The following is a 13,225-nucleotide window of genomic DNA, read 5'->3' as shown; positions in this document are numbered from 1 at the left end:
CCAAGTTAAACCAACTTTCTATAATATTATTAAAAACTTAAATCTTAAATGATATTGCGGGTCACTTTGAGTTTGCATTTTTTCATACTTATGTTATATTTATTTTGATTCTAAACCTCCTAAATATTTGCAAGTCAGAACCGAAAGCACAAGTGAACGCGCTGGCCTAAGGATTTTTTTTTTTTCTAGCACGAACTTTTGCGTGTAGCCACATATTAACTTTATGCATAAACCTGAGCAGAGGCTCTGACCTGCGCAACCCAAGGAGGTTATTCTCCTTGGTGCAACCACTGTGCAACCAACGTGTGTGCGACTGGTGCGACTCAACGAGCTTTTGTGCGACTACAGTAATGTGCTAGATTTAGACAGCCTTGTCTGAGGTCTAACAACGTTGCGCCCCTCTCCGCAAGACAAACAACATGGAGGAGTACGCACGTGAACCTTGGTAAGGAATTAAAAACCTTCGAGTGCTCGTTTCGCGGACGATAATACCGCGGCTGACATTCGGTACCCCTAACCTTCGGCCTGCCTTTGGCCCCGTCAGAGTACGTCTACTGTGCGAGGCCTCGGTGCAGAAGTGCCCTTCGCTTTCATTCAGCGGTGATTGCGTCATATAGAGGTTTCGTGACCCCGAGCCGTTTATTCGCCGAATACGATTGGAGTTCCTCAAAAGGCCGATAAGAACGTAAACCATAATATGTTAAAATGACTACAGTCCAGCTAAGGTGGCTCTGTGTTCAGGACAAGTCTCGACAATTCTCTTGGCCAGGATCGGTCGTCGCCCGTGTTCCCAACCATACCCCGATAGGGCTATGGCTGCGAAAGTTTATAAATTTGTATTGTGTATTCGTTTTTAAGCGAAAAAACCCGAAAATAAGCAGTCTAGCCGTCGTAAAACGAAGAAACAGAGAGGGGAAAATTCTACGATCGTAGCATCTTGATAATCATCAACAATGTGTCACCACGCCTCCAAAATTGGTGATTCAATGAATAGTCGAAAACGTCATGAGGCATGATCTAGATCTATTAGCAACATATGGAGCAACACTCGAGGCTGCCAAATAACCGCTTACGATGTCTAAAAAAGAAAAAGGGAAGGGGTTTACATGGATTTTAGTAGGCAAGTATGCCATACCGTATAGGTCTAACCCTGCATGTATATTGAAATTGATTTGCACACGTGATGACTACGTTTTTACTTTTCGCACCCAGGTTTCAGCAACCATGGACAGTTCAGCGTCGGAACCAATGTACAGAGTGTCTCAAATGGCATCCAGGCCCTTTAAGTCGACCGCGAAAATTGGTTTAACCTTTTGCGCTACAATTTTGTGCAGCGTTGCCCACAGGTGGTGCTTTTTTTTTTTTTTTTATAAAATTTGCAAAGAGCAATTTTATCTGAGGAAAAAGTAAACAAAGAAAAAGCTTAACTCCTATGTAAATGCAGCGAAGCCACCGGTCTTCAAATAATAGGGCACTGTTTGGTACGGGAGACAAGAGATGGCGTAAGCGGTCGCGACGCCAACTGCCTCCAACGAAAGAGCATACGGCGCCAAGAGCCGGCGTCAAATAGCAGACAGTATTTTCTACTCAAAACCAACACAAGCTTTTTCGATGTTAGTTGCAAATGCAACATTTTATCATCTTTACCAGTGTTGCGGAGTTGCCACTCCAGAGTTGGAATGATTCCGGAATCATTCCGCACTTTCGCGACCCCGGAATGGAATGGGAATGGAATGGCGGCAACATTCAGGGGAATGGAATGGGAATGGAATTAGATGACTTTGGCCCGGAATGGAATGGGAATGGAATGGGCCAGGTTCTTTATATTTTATTTAATTAATTATTTTTTTACGTTCAGCTATACTGAGCCAGTCAGGGAGTCGGTTGTTCAGAAATAAAATGAGCGGGAAACTGCGAACCCGCATAAGGCCCTAACAGACTTATACGCAAGAAAAATGCAATACAAAAAACAAGCGTCAAAGCAAAGAACAAAGGGGGGATGGGGGGGGGGGGGGGGGGGAGCGGTGGCGCCTTTCACCGGTGAAGTTCAGCCCATATCTCTTTCTCGGAGAGCTCGTACCTGTGCCGGCCATCTCAGGTCGCAATCCAGGAGGTCTCTGTTTGAGTGATGCTAGGCGAAAGTTGAAGACTGCCATTCATGCGTTGGAGGCGGAGAGTCGGCAGGAAGGACCGTCACAACAGGGATGCCACCGTATAGATTTTTCAACCGTAACAGAAGATAAGACATGTGCTTCATGTGCTTCAACTTTTCTCGAAAATTTCAAATGCAGCTGCCTGCATGGTCTTCAACGAGGTCACCTACAACGAAAGTATGTGTTGTCCAGTGGCCTACCAACTTGTTTTGAGTGGGGGGGGGGGGGGGCAGCAAACCAAACCCTCCCCCCCCAAAGGCCGGGGGCGACGCCCTTGGTATCCCTTGGACGCCGCCAGCCAGTGTTTGCCCAGTGGCGGCTGTTTCAGGGGGGGCAAAACACATACCTTGCTCCCCGACTCTGAGAACTGGGGGGCAAGCGCCCCCCTTGCCCCCCCGGTTGGTACGCCCATGGTATTGCCCTTTCATACAGCAGCGTGGGTAAAGTTTCATGTTCAATGCAACACCTACAGATTCAAGAATACTAGTTCATCCCACCGTGACGTCATGTGATCAGTGCTGACAGGGGTGCCCTTATTGGACGAAGAAGTGGTGATGTTTTGATGGAATTTATTTAGAGGTCGAAGTCTTTTCACATCACTGGTCAGTCGGACGGGATGCCAGGGAAGGGACCGCGGTCAATCCTTGATAAAACGTTTTTTTAAACCCATTGAGTACTCTTCGTCCGGAACCACTACCTTCAAGGCGAAGTCCCAAGCCTGCGGGAAAGTAATTTTGGGGCAAAAAAAGTTTGCACTGCAAATTTTATAGAAAAAATGCACCACCTATGGGCAACGCTGCACAAAATCGTGGCGTGTTCGGTTAAGAAATAGATTTTTGCAGTAGATTTAAGGAGCCTGGCCGCTATTTGAGACACCCTGTATATAAAACTAGAGCGCCCAGCTTTGGAGTACACATCAATAATATATGACCGCCAGAGTGCATGCAAGGGCTGACCATCAGAGATTTTTTTTTTCACACAGTAGCCAAATCTTTTTCAGCTTTGTTGAGGAAGCTCAGTTATCGGTAAACTTGCACAACTGAAAATTTTTCTATTTTCTGCAATATTTTAAACACCTTAACTTCGCAAAGTTCCATAAATCCTGGGAGGTGGTCGCGAGGTTTTAATAAGGAATAATTATCTCACATTTATAAATATTCTTTTCATTCAAAAGCCACCGAAGATCGGAATGACTTGCCTTGGGTCGTTTTTATCGGCGCCTCCTCTGTAGAAGCATTTGAAGAAAAGTCGTCAGATATGTGTTCCGACTTGTCGTTGCGCTTTGCGAGAAAGTGCTTACAAACGTCAGTTTACCGTGGCAACGTATTGTTACCGTGTTTATTCTATGTATAACTTCCTTCCTCCTCTGCTTATCAAAAAGCTATTGTATCTCTCCCTGCAGACCTACAGAAATCGGCAATATTTGAAATTTAAAAAAGAAGTGTCTTTGATGTTTTTTGCGCAGCCCATGGAGAATAGTGGACGACTGCGGTGGAGCCTTCACGATGGGTGCCATCGGTGGTGCTGTGTTTCAAAGCATCAAGGGATTTAGGAATGCCCCTTCGGTGAGCAACTTACTCCCCTGCATTTATAGTTTCTGACAAGATGAAAACAGCTTCTTCCCACCTCCGATAGCGCTTTCGGCGTTTCGTGAGTCTTGCGCATCACGAAGCCAAAGCATGACGAATGGCAACCAGTGCGTGATTGAAATATGGACGATCTCGTTCTCGCCATGTTAGTGTTCATAACACTATTAGAACTGCCTGTTACCAGACCAGAGCCACTTTCAGAGCTAGGTTCTGTCGACAAGTCGGCTCTCCTCGCCTACCATCTAATGCCACCACAAATCGTCGAGTCACTGGTTTTAAACGTTGCCCAGCGCTTTCACAATGACAATAGTGGTTTTAACATTCAGCTGCCTCCTCTTCAACTTCCTCTTAAAGTAGTGAGTTTTTTGGGTTTTTTTTATGTGTACGCTGTAGCTTATTAAGCAGCACTCGTGACAGGGCCCATTGGCAGCAACAAGGTTAAAAGCCAGGCTAGTTGGTGGTATGCACCGTGTGATTGAACACAGAAGTTTAGCCAAGGGCAGTGGAAGAACACATCAGACACACATACTTCCCAAAGTCGAGTCAAGAGTCGATGCTTAGTCTGTCGTGTTCTCCTTTGATTCTTGTCTAAATTGTTGCACGGTTTATTCGTGCCCATTGGCAGGATTTCCCCATTTATGTCACGTTGACACTTGAAAGAACAAGGGGTGCATGTAGTTGTCTAGTTGGTTCACGGTGATTAGTGGAGATTTCGATGGACGAAATGTTGACAAGCTAACTCGCTTCTAGGGAGTCAATCGTCGTCTGCTGGGAAGCCTGGGTGCCATTAAAGAGAGGGCTCCAATCATAGGCGGTGAGTGTACTCCCTAATCCCTACCACTGCAACACTGCTTTGTCTCTGTCCTTCCAACGTCTTACTTTTCCTTAGTTTTTACTTGAATCGATCCTGCTTTAAAGCCAAAGCCGTCGGATGTGGCGACCATTGGAAGAGATGGTTCTTGTCCCTTTTAATTGTGATGGCTGTGGTGTCATCTGCAGGAAACTTTGCAGTTTGGGGAGGCTTGTTTTCGACGATAGACTGCACAATGGTGAAGATTCGCAAAAAGGAAGACCCCTGGAACTCCATCACCAGTGGTGCCCTCACGGGAGCCATCTTGGCAGTCCGAAGTAAGTGAGCTCTCGCGCGAAGGGGTTGTCTCTGTGAAAAGAGTTAGCTGACCTCATGAAAAATGTTCCAAGTTATATAGCTTCAAAGAGAAAAAAATTAACCAGTGTTATTTTGTACGTAGATATTGTAAAATAACAGATAGCTGATAATGGAATTGCAGAGTCTTAAGTTCTGTTTCAGCTAATGGTTGGCAAAATTAAAAGTAGAACTGATCAGACCATCTATTCAGTGCTGAATGGCACTTGTAGTGCCATCTGGAATTTTGTTTGGCAGAGCGCCAGTCAACTTTTCGTGGGGAGAGGGTAGAGGGTGCCCGGTCAGGATGGTGACGACCGATGATGGTGTTTGCCCGATGGAAGTCCCCCGGGAAGCGGAATAAGAAAAAAAACTAAAAGTTGTTCGATCCCGCTGGACACATTACGACGTGGTTGGTTTACGATGGCCAGTGTGGCCACGTTTATTTTCAAAACAAAATGACAACAAGTCAACAATAATTTACAGAACTCCCAAAATTAAAACCCATACTTTAGTCCCCCAGTCTCAAGAGCCGAATCTGCCTGATTTCAAAAGCTGAATCCACGAGAATCCTCTTGGCAGCCCTTTTATAGACTCGTAGGGGCCTTCTTTCCTTCCAGAGACGGGCCAATTACTTCAAATTTGCCCATTGTCACGTGGTACTCTCTTACCCAATGACCAGCGAGCTGTCAACGTGACCCCCCTCCGACACTTCAACGGTCAAACCCAAATTCTCTGTAGAGTAACCACATGCTTTCTCAGCCGTCTGGCTGGTGTCACTAAGTTAAGTTATTGCGTCGACTAAATGCAAAGTTTTCTACACTAAGCGGCGAAATACGTTGGACACAAGCACACCCGCTTAAAAGCCACAAGTGCGAACAGAAGCCCAAGACAGGGGTGTTCCGGGGCCCCAACTGAAACCCAATCCATTTGTTAACGACCGGGGTCCGACTCTTCTTTACTGAGCCCCGCGGCTGCTCGAAGCCCCCCGCGCTTGAGAGAACAAGACGACTCCCCTTTCACGCTCTCACCCCCTGCCGCGGGTCTGCGAGCAAACGCCCAAAAATGTGGACACAAACACAGGCAGATAAAAAAACAATGCCGACGGAACTGTAGAAAGATAGACTTTTCTAAAACAAATCTTACTTATTTCTAACAAAATCTTTCGTTACTTAACACAGACTCTTAAAACGGAGTTCAAACATCCGACTTCTATAAAAATTCCCTTTGAAAACTGCACCATAAACACAACAAACCAGCTTTGGACAGCATTTGTGATTTGAGGCGGACCATCTCAAATCATAAAGTCTGTCCAAAGTTGGTTTGTTGTGTTTATGGTGCAATTTTCAAAGGAACATTGCATTTCTTCATTTAAAAACAAAACTTTAGTGAAAAAAAAAAAAAAAAAACATTTTTAAACTCTTTGTTTTAAGAGATGTGGTGTAAATGGTACAGTGCTCACCAGACTTATGCAGAACATACAAACTTCTTTATCTCGCAGAAGCGCTAGCTCCCCTGCTTGGCTGTTTCAATGAGTGCTGCGTCAATGAGTGCTGCATCATAGAGCGGTTCTTTGGCAGCTGCCACCGTAGCATTACCATGAGATAAGACACTGTTTGGGTGTTTTGTATAGACCTTTTCTGCAAGTGCGCCGCCATCTTGAATTGACGTCACTTCCAGTATGGGCGAAAACATTGTTTTGCCTTTGCCACGCCAATAGAAGGCATTTAGATTATAAGCGTAACCGTCACACTTTCTCGTTTTGCCTCCCCTTTATTTTTTTACTATTTGCAGGTTGAAACGTTGGATTATTTTTTCGTCGCCCATACCGGATACGTTTATTAGGTGGCTGGGGACGAGAGTATACATAAAAGGTCTATGTGTTTGGGGAGCACCATACGTACCAGCCAAGATGCAAAGTCGAAGGCAGTCGGGAGCCAAGCGCCTTCCATTCCAACTGCCCGTGTTTGTTGGCATTGTGTTGTTTCTGGTGCTTAATGTTCTCGTTTCTTCCCTGTTATGTTATGCCTTGGTTTATTTTACCGGTTCGTTGCATCCCCTTTTTGGTACTTACGCTGTTCCTCTGTTCCCGGCAGATGGCACCGGCGCAATGGTGGGATCGGCAGTCATAGGTGAGGCCATCTTCCGGGGTCGAGGAAAGGTGTTTAGGGCATTCAGGCTCACGTGCGGTGATGTCTTCTGTCTGCAGGTGGTGTCCTCCTGGCCCTGATTGAAGGCGTGGGCATTCTCTTCACTCGTTTTTCGGCCGAACAGTTCAAGCCAGGTCAGGCTTCCTTTGTCACCATTGCTAGAGCGTTCTAGAAGGGGGATTGTTGCGAGGCCACATATACAAGGCAAAAAAATGGCGCTGCTGTCACCGACTCGCCTGCAGGTTTCATTGTATCATTGCGACGATGCATTTTCGAGCATTAAGCGTCCCAATAAGCAAATGGACAAAACAGCATTGAGCAACGATAATCTAGTGCATACTCATTGAGCATAGAAAATGCCGAACAAGTACCCTGGTGTGAAGATTTAGGAACAGCCCTTCACGAAAATATTTATGTATATACTGTGAAGAAGACTTGAATTTCAGCAATTGCTTACGTTGCAAGCGACATTGTCGACAGATTGTTTCTACTCCACCTTTGGGAATCAAATTTCATCAAAAACTGGAAGTGATCTCCAGGTCTTTTGTCCTTATTGTATAGGCATGCGTTTAAACCTGAGATCGACGGAGAGGCCTACTGACTTGGCTATCGGGGCTGTACCGGTCAGCCAAACTTCTTTACTGGCACTTGCACACGCTCGCACGAGGATGCCGGTTTTGCTAGGACGCTGACATATGCACTAATTGCTCGTTTTTGTGTCGGAAGTGCGCAGGCAAAGTTAGTTGGAGTGCACATGAGTAGCGATTTCGTTGCTATTCTTACTTCCGGAAACAGGGAGCGTAGCGGAACAGGGATAGAAATTCTAAACTGTTGTTTCGTTTCCTTTACAGTAAATCCACAAATGGAAGACCCCTCGCAGTTAGGAGCAGCGCCTTTTCCTGGGGGACCACAATACCAATAGTTAGGTAGGAATGCTCCAATCTGCAGCGAAGAACTGCGACGAACAAGGACCACGCTTGTGCGGACATGGGTCCTCGGAATCGCAGCTGCTGCTGCTGCCATCATCTTCTCGTAGAAAATGGAACATTGCATGGGTTCACGTGCATACTTTCAGCTCCCACCGTGAAGTGTCCACGATACCAACCAAACGGAATAAAACTATTGTTCATAGCGTGTGAAACAAGATATGATGCCGACCTGACGGCATGACTCGTGTACAATTTGTATTAATTTGCTGTGGCTTGGTACTTTGGAGCATTCTCTGAATTGTGAAGGCCCGTTCACACACTTGCGTTTGTTTAGGACCGAGTACTTGGGATCTCTTGCAACAACAGTATGGTCCTTAGATGAGAGAGAGCATGCTGGCACCATTTCTGAGGGTACCCTGAAACTGCATTTCACTAGAGCGAAGGTTTTGCAGTGTGCAAGATCAAATGTGCATACTCTCTAAGAAATGGTTGTTCATAACATTGTCAAAAGAAAGTGATGCATAAAGAATAGACGATGTCAGTGTTTTATCGTACGAGATTTTAAGACTCGCGGTCGGAAGCAGTCAAAAGTGTGAACGAGCCTTGATTGTTGCTGAAGAAAAATTGTATTGATTCTAAAATAATTTATTTTTGAAAAAGAAAAAAAGATGTGTTTTGAGTAGTGACAGGTGGTCGTATTGCGACGACGTCACTACGCGGAAACCAGAGAGTTTGCGGCGATGATTTAAAGTGACACTGACACCCCCAAAAATGCGTTGTTGTTTTTGTTTTGTTTTTTGCCAGGCGATTTAATTAATTTCTCGCTACAGCGACATGTGTTGATAAAGTCAGAAAACGCAACTGATTGAAACGGGAACTGGACTTGGGAGAAAAAAAAAAAATATCACGTAACTAGGCAACTTCTTTTTTTTTCCTTCAATCAACTTAAGTGAAGTTTTTGAGAAGCCACAAAAAATGGGTATTATATTTTTTTTGTTCATTTCTAGTATTGAGTGTGTGCCGAAGAGGACCCACGACTTCGATTATCTTTGGTGGTTGTGTCTAAACCATAGAAAACGGCACGTGACCACAGAGAACGGAGTGAGCGCGACTCAAACCGACCAGTTCTCGATCGGCGGTTTTCGGGCGAAAAGAAAACGAATTTCGACCGGCAATTCGTGTTCCGAGTAGTTGGGCTCTCGTATCTCATGTACAAACAGAGACCTTGGCGAGCATAAATACCCTTTCAGTGCCCCTTTAAACGGCGAAAAGCGAACTAATCCCATGCAAGGTATTTTTGACTTGCTGAACCATCAGCACTATTGGTGAAAAGAACAGCTAGAAATATGTATTCTAACTTTAATCGGAATATATTTGTGGGTCATCATGTGGGTTCAAAGCGAAGCATATGAGCCGAGACAGTCAAGTACAGAATTCTACAATTATTAAAAAATTTTCCCTCTGAGAAGTCGTTCAACGATGGTCTTACATTTATATACATTTCTATGTACCCTTTTCCTTGGGATCGTGGTTGTTTTTCTGCGTGGTGTCCTTGGAATCCTTAATCCTTTATGATCTTCATTTGCGCATCCATTTGCAACCTTCCTAAAACAAAATTACCAAAAAACGAAAAGATTTTTTTTTTTTTTTTTTTTTTGCAAAAATAAATTGGCTGAATGCTCATTCTCCGCCCAAATGTAGCGCGAGCGGTCCGAACCAGTTGTCCAAGTTCCGGGGCTTGCCCTTATCTGGTCAGAAGGTTTGTACGCGATTTCCGGATAATTTTTAATGGCAAAACAGTGGCCAACGAAGTTCGCGAATACGTGGAGCTGATTAGCGTCAACAGCCAGAAACGGGGCCCATTTTCCCGTTGAAATTTTCTGAAAATTTCAACGGGAAACTTCCGAATAAGATACCGAGTAGTTTTGCATGCTAGCGCCACATTAGGGCGGAGAATGAGCGACCATGCAGTTTATTTTTATATTTTTTTTACGGTAAAAAGAAATTAATAAAACTTTCATGAGTAATATAAATACTAAAAATAAAAAATAAAAGCTTACATTTGGGGCTGTTCGAATGCTGGCAGAATATGTGCCATTTAAATTTAAATAAGCAATTTTGTTGTGTCAATGTATACAAAACTCCGGCAAATTCAAATTTGCAAAAACTACTCAGAGTACCAAAAAAAAGGTAATTTTGGTTTGTGTTTAGGCTTAGGGACCCATTTAGGAAAATTCATATAGTTCGGAATTATCAGGTCATTCATTATATTTGAGTAATTAACCTCTTTGGTTATGAATTTAAAGGCATGGTTTCAACTCGAAACTTGCTGGGCATCATCGAAAACCACAAAAATCAACCAATTCCAGGATTATGTGTAAGGTTCGTGCACCATTTTACGACTTACCGAAAAAACGCTCAATTGGGTCGCGTTTCTAGGTTTCGGTTTCCTCTCGGAGCGCGTCTACGCGCCGGCGGGGACTCGCTCCCTGATCGCTTTCTACCCCCGTTCCCGTGGCCGAGGCGCGGAAAGCACACGTGCACCACACTTGCTTCCCTCCTACGAGTGGAGGCAAAGCAGTACCGTCGGCGCAAAAATGCGTCCCGATAGGGAACCGAAACTTAGGAATGCGTCCATGAGCCTTACATTTTTCTGGAATTGGTTGATTTAATGGTTTTCAATGATGTCCAGCAAGTTCCTAAGTTAATTGCTTAAATGAATAAATGACTTAATTATTTGGATGACATGTTGTTTTGTCCGTTGTTTTCATCATTCCGTGTCGACGGTTAGCATAAAAAAAAAAACAAAAAAAAACACAAACATTAAAAAAAAATTATCTTTTTTTTCTGTGCGATCCGTAGTTATTGCAAAATAAAATTTGTCGGAGTTTCGTGGAACACCTCGTGTAATTATTCGATTCGGCCTTCGTATTGAACGGTGACATTGGGGAGCGCAAGTTCGTCTGCTGCGACGACCCCAAGGCATCTAGCACTGAGCTCTACCCCCTATTCTTTCAGATAAAGCCAATCAGAGTTCGGAATCGTCCTGACGTCACCGCAACCCTCGCGCAAGAAGCAGACGACTTGCTCTCCGCATACTCTAGGCAGCCTCACACCTTTTCATTGTTCGAGGTATTGGCGACTCCAGCGAAATGGACGGCACCATAGCGGCTAGAACGGGAAGCTGTGGCGGCGGGTTCGCTCACCGAGCCTTCTCGAGCGAATCAGGTCTTCACAGCGTCTGGCGATCTAAAGACGAAGCCGCGAAAGTAGGTTTGCAAACGCGCGATCGAAATCGCCTCCGTTGAGTGCGCTTCTCCTTGAGCGTCGGTGCACTACGGAAAAACGACACCCGCAAAGCAGACACCGCGATCTTGTGTGCCTCGCTTCGCCGCACAAGTACAATCGCGCCACTGGGAGAAAAGCACCCGGTCACCGCGAGATACGGTGCACGCGCGCGCGCGCGCGTTGGAACTCGGTAAATTTTATGACGACTTTATTTTGCAGCCATTTTAAGTATATTTAACATTATAAAATAAACCTAACATTATGAGTTGACGGCCTAGCTGGTTAAACATATCGAACACAGCTTCTTTCGCGCTTGTTCTGTCCACTCTTCTACTTGTCCCAACTAAGAACTCGGGGAGGGGTCTATTTCTTTTTTTCCCGTAGATTCGGTGTTTTTCGGTTTGAAACTTTCGGTTTCGGACAAACAAAAAACATCGGTATTTATTGAATGGGACAAAGCTGAAGAAAGCGAGGCACGGGCATGAAATTCCCCAACCTTGCGAGAAGACATAAGCGAGTGACCAGTCTTGTACATGTTACTCGAAAAAAAGAAAAAGGAATCGATTACAAGATTACTTGATTACTGCCGGTTTGGAAACGTACTCTTCATTATTGGGTTAGAATATCCAAATTATGAACTGCTTAACTTCTTAATCCACCAATTTTGGTAAAGCATCTTCTGTTGGAGTTCTGGTTCGAAAGATTCCTGGGTAAGGAAACTTGTACAAACAAACGGCGCGTTTAAGAAGCGGAGGGGAAAAAAAGAAACGGTTACGAGTAACTTTAGTACTTCCAAAAGTAATCAGATTAGTGCTGTGATTACTTCCTAGTCAGTGAAATCAAATGATCGTAAAATTGCTTCAAAAAGTAAACGATTACAAGTAATTTGATTACCTGCAATGGGGGTACGTCCCAGTCTTCGGCCGAATAATACGGAGTTTTCGTAGATCGCTTCCGCGGTCCCGCAACGCTCTCCGCAACTCGCTACGAGATCGGAGTTTCTTCAGTCAAGGCTAGCTAGCTGCACGCAGACGCAGTATTGCGGATGGTTTGAGGGCGGAAAGCGGCCTATAATAGGGAGTTTTCCCTATAAGGCCGCGTTTTCCCCTCCGTTGAGCCCTCCGCTACGAACAAGCCTGTACTGCGCCTGCGAGCCGATGACCTTGACTGTAGAATTCTTGGTATCGCAGCGAGTTGCGGAGAGCGTTGCAGGACGGCGGGAGCGACCTACGAAAACTCCCTAATACGAAAATGTTCCGGTGCCATCGAAAGAAGGGAACGGGTAAGGTCGGGCGTAATTCTCGAAGAAGTAACCTCGCTGACAGTTCGGTGGAGACTGTGATCCCAGTCTACACAGAATGAAGCTAGAGAAAAGGATTTTCGTCCCGTGAAGCTCGACTTTTTCGCTGATCGGTATATACCGAAAACACGGATTGGGTGGTTGCGCAGGAGTAGGGAATCATAGCGGAACACATGAAAACAAAAAAAAAACCTGCTCAAAAAGATTTTTTTTTTTTTTTGCTGCTTTGAATAGTGTTTTTTTTAAATTACTCGGGTCCTTTAATGTGTGCCGCTGCATATGGTTACACAGCGACGCTGTGGTCATTGACATCGTTGCTGGGGTAAAAGTGTTTTCGTTAGATGTACTTAAAAAGTATAAAGTGCCGAAAAAAAAAAAAACGGGACCGAACGAAGTAAAACAACGTGCACCTCGTGTTCATACTTCGTCTTCCTATTTGTTGTTTTCGGTGCTTTGGGTGTCTCCTTACTGAAGTCGAATGCAAATAGCCTGCCCATAAAACAAAATTGCTCATCTACAGTGTAAAAGAGTGTCGCCTCATCCTGGCAGACCGACCTTACGCTGTATAATCACGAAACGTCCAATTTGACGTTTTTTGTTTTTTTTTTGAGAACGGTGGGGGCGTGTCTTTCAAACGCACGGTGTCCAGCACGCCTTCCGTCGTGCTTTGGA

The 13,225-nt window shown here is 44.8% G+C and overlaps 1 protein-coding gene across 1 annotated transcript; it reads left to right on the top strand.

Annotated features, from left to right (window-relative positions):
• Positions 1-197: 197 nt before the first annotated feature.
• On the top strand, positions 198-8,182 carry LOC120842227 (mitochondrial import inner membrane translocase subunit Tim17-B). Its single transcript, XM_040213254.3, has 7 exons — positions 198-445; positions 3,619-3,718; positions 4,493-4,556; positions 4,742-4,870; positions 6,983-7,018; positions 7,096-7,170; positions 7,888-8,182. Exons 1-7 carry the CDS (start codon positions 420-422, stop codon positions 7,956-7,958), a joined length of 501 nt encoding a protein of 166 aa, XP_040069188.2. The 5' UTR covers positions 198-419; the 3' UTR covers positions 7,959-8,182.
• The last annotated feature ends 5,043 nt before the right edge of the window (positions 8,183-13,225 follow it).

Source organism: Ixodes scapularis, unplaced genomic scaffold (genome assembly GCF_016920785.2).
Source record: "Ixodes scapularis isolate PalLabHiFi unplaced genomic scaffold, ASM1692078v2 PGA_scaffold2__306_contigs__length_199485367, whole genome shotgun sequence".
Lineage (NCBI taxonomy): Eukaryota > Metazoa > Arthropoda > Arachnida > Ixodida > Ixodidae > Ixodes > Ixodes scapularis.
The sequence above is the reverse complement of the archived record's forward strand: the minus strand, read 5'-3'. Positions and strand labels throughout refer to the sequence as shown.

Excerpts from the sequence above, each read along its gene's own strand:
- LOC120842227 (XM_040213254.3), top strand. The coding sequence starts at position 420 with ATGGAGGAGTACGCACGTGAACCTTG. Across the intron at positions 3,719-4,492 it reads GATTTAGGAATGCCCCTTCG|GGAGTCAATCGTCGTCTGCT; the intron begins GTGAGCAACTTA and ends ACTCGCTTCTAG. Across the intron at positions 4,557-4,741 it reads GAGGGCTCCAATCATAGGCG|GAAACTTTGCAGTTTGGGGA; the intron begins GTGAGTGTACTC and ends TGTCATCTGCAG.